The sequence below is a fragment of the Pristiophorus japonicus genome, chromosome 15, assembly GCF_044704955.1.
Source record: "Pristiophorus japonicus isolate sPriJap1 chromosome 15, sPriJap1.hap1, whole genome shotgun sequence".
Lineage (NCBI taxonomy): Eukaryota > Metazoa > Chordata > Chondrichthyes > Pristiophoridae > Pristiophorus > Pristiophorus japonicus.
The window spans coordinates 108,303,954-108,307,311 of record NC_091991.1 but is presented as its reverse complement, the minus strand read 5'-3'; the positions used below and the strand labels follow the sequence as shown (position 1 = coordinate 108,307,311).

At 60.4% G+C, this 3,358-nt stretch overlaps 1 protein-coding gene across 1 annotated transcript; it reads left to right on the top strand.

Moving 5' to 3' along the window:
• Positions 1 to 842: 842 nt before the first annotated feature.
• LOC139281580 (uncharacterized) lies at positions 843 to 1,841 on the top strand. Its single transcript, XM_070901734.1, has one exon. It carries the CDS (start codon positions 843 to 845, stop codon positions 1,839 to 1,841), a length of 999 nt encoding a protein of 332 aa, XP_070757835.1.
• Positions 1,842 to 3,358: the final 1,517 nt, after the last annotated feature.

Genomic DNA, 3,358 nt, shown 5'->3' with positions numbered 1-3,358 from the left:
CTCCATCATCGAGACCCCGGAACCTCTCCATCACCGAGACCCTGTAACCTCTCCATCACCGAGACCCCGGAACCTCTCCATCATCGAGACCCCGGAACCTCTCCATCACCGAGACCCTGTAACCTCTCCATCACCGAGACCCCAGAACCTCTCCATCACCGAGACCTCGGAACCTCTCCATCACCGAGACCCCCGTAACCTCTCCATCACCGGGACCTCTCCTTCCCCCTCCGTAACCTCTCCATCACCGGGACCCCTGGAACCTCTCCATCACCGAGACCCCCGTAACCTCTCCATCACCGAGACCCCCGTAACCTCTCCATCACCGAGACCCTGTAACCTCTCCATCACTGAGAACCTGTAACCTCTCCATCACCGAGACCCCAGAACCTCTCCATCACCGAGACCCCGGAACCTCTCCATCACTGAGACCCCCGTAACCTCTCCATCACCGAGACCCTGTAACCTCTCCATCACTGAGACCCTGTAACCTCTCCATCACTGAGACCCTGTAACCGCTCCATCACCAAAACCTCAGAACCTCTCCATCACCGTGACCCCGGAACCTCTCCATCACTGGGACCCCTGGAACCTCTCCATCACCGAGACCCCCGTAACCTCTCCATCACCGAGACACCCGTAACCTCTCCATCACCGGGACACCCGTAACCTCTCCATCGCCGAGTCCCCCGTAACCTCTCCATCACCGGGACCCCCGGGAACCTCTCCATGCCTTGGAACCTCTCCGTCACCGAGACCCCCGGAAACTCTACATCACCGAGATCCCCGCAACCTCTCCATCACCGAGACCCCTGGAACCTCTCCATCACCGGGACCTCTCCATGCCCTGGAACCTCTCCATCACCAAGACCCCCGGAACCTCTCCATCAGCGAGACCCCGGAACCTCTCCATCACCGAGACCCCGGAACCTCTCCATCAGCGAGACCCCGGAACCTCTCCATCACCAAGACCCCCGGAACCTCTCCATCACCGAGACCCCAGAACCTCTCCATCACCGGGACCTCTCCATGTCCTGGAACCTCTCCATCACCAAGACCCCCGGAACCTCTCCATCACCAAGACCCCCGGAACCTCTCCATCACCGAGACCCCCAGAATCTCTCCATCATCGGGACCTCTCCATGCCCCGGAACCTCTCCATCACCGAGACCCCCGGAACCTCTCCATCACCGAGACCCCGGAACCTCTCCATCATCGAGACCCCGGAACCTCTCCATCACCAAGACCCCGGAACCTTTCCATCATCGGGACCCCGGAACCTCTCATCACCGATACCCCCCGTAACCTCTCCATCACCGAGACCCCGGAACCTCTCCATCACCGAGACCCCCTGTAACCTCTCCATCACCGAGACCCCGGAACCTCTCCATCATCGGGACCCCCGGAACCTCTCCATCACCGAGACCCCCCGTAACCTCTCCATCACCGAGACCCCGGAACCTCCCCATCACCGAGACCCGGAACCTCTCCATCATCGAGACCCCGGAATCTCTCCATCATCGAGACCCCCCGTAACCTCTCCATCATCGAGACCCCGGAACCTCTCCATCATCGGGATCCCCGGAACCTCTCCATCACCGAGACACCCCGTAACCTCTCCATCACCGAGACCCCGGAACCTCTCCATCACCGAGACCCCGGAACCTCTCCATCACCGAGACCCGGAACCTCTCCATCATCGAGACCCCGGAACCTCTCCATCACCGAGACCCCGGAACCTCTCCATCACCGAGACCCCTGAACCTCTCCATCACCGAGATCCCGGAACCTCTCCATCATTGGGACCCCCGGAACCTCTCCATCACCGAGACCCCCCGTAACCTCTCCATCACCGAGACCCCGGAACCTCTCTATCATCGAGACCCGGAACCTCTCCATCATCGAGACCCCGGAACCTCTCCATCACCGAGACCCTGTAACCTCTCCATCACCGAGATCCCGGAACCTCTCCATCACCGAGACCCCCGTAACCTCTCCATCACCGAGACCCTGTAACCTCTCCATCACCGAGACCCCCCGTAACCTCTCCATCACCGAGACCCCGGAACCTCTCCATCACCGAGACCCCCGTAACCTCTCCATCACCGAGACCCCCGTAACCTCTCCATCACCGGGACCTCTCCTTCCCCCTCCGTAACCTCTCCATCACCGGGACCCCTGGAACCTCTCCATCACCGAGACCCCCCGTAACCTCTCCATCACCGAGACCCCGGAACCTCTCCATCACCGAGACCCGGAACCTCTCCATCACCGAGACCCCGGAACCTCTCCATCACCGAGACCCCCGTAACCTCTCCATCACCGGGACCTCTCCTTCCCCCTCCGTAACCTCTCCATCACCGGGACCCCTGGAACCTCTCCATCACCGAGACCCCCGTAACCTCTCCATCACCGGGACCTCTCCTTCCCCCTCCGTAACCTCTCCATCACCGGGACCCCTGGAACCTCTCCATCACCGAGACCCCCGTAACCTCTCCATCACCGAGACCCCGGAACCTCTCCATCACCGAGACCCCCGTAACCTCTCCATTACCGGGGCCCCTGGAACCTCTCCATCACCGAGACCCCCGTAACCTCTCCATCACCGAGACCCCCGTAACCTCTCCATCACCGGAACCCCCAGAACCTCTCCATGCCCCGGAACCTCTCCATCACCGAGACCCCCGGAACCTCTCCATCACCGAGACCCCCGGAACCTCTCCATCACCGAGACCCACGGAACCTCTCCGTCACCGGGACCTCTCCATGCCCTGGAACCTCTCCATCACCAAGACCCCCGGAACCTCTCCATCACCGAGACCCCCGGAACCTCTCCATCACCGAGACCCCCGGAACCTCTCCATCATCGGGACCCGGTCTGTCCCCGTACCCTCTGCATCACCGAGATCGCTCTTTCCCCCTCCGTAACATTATCCACCTCTGCCCCCACCCCCAGCTTGCCCGCTGTTGTATCAGAGAATCAGCCCCAATACCTCCTCTCTGTCACAGCTCAATGATACCGGGCGGGAGCCCACACCTGAAGATTAACCTGCCTTCTCCCGTTATCTTCCTGTTGCCTGGTTGCACTCTATGTTAAGCTGAGCTTGTGTCCAGAGGAGATAATCTACCTCTCTCTGTCTCTCTGCCCTCCTTTAAGATGCTCACACCAAATCCCTCTCACCCATCACCCACTGTGCTCGCTGACCTACATCGACTCCCGGCCTGGCAACACCTCCATTTTAAAATTCTCATCTTTGATTTCCATTCTTTCCAGAGCCTCTCCCCTTCCGCTCTCAGTAATCTCCTTCAGCCCTACACGCTGCGCCATCTCGGTGCTCCTCCAAGTCTGGCCTCTTGT

Coding starts and splice junctions, on each gene's coding strand:
- LOC139281580 (XM_070901734.1), top strand. CDS start 843: ATGCCCTGGAACCTCTCCATCACCAAGACCCCCGGAACCTCTCCATCA.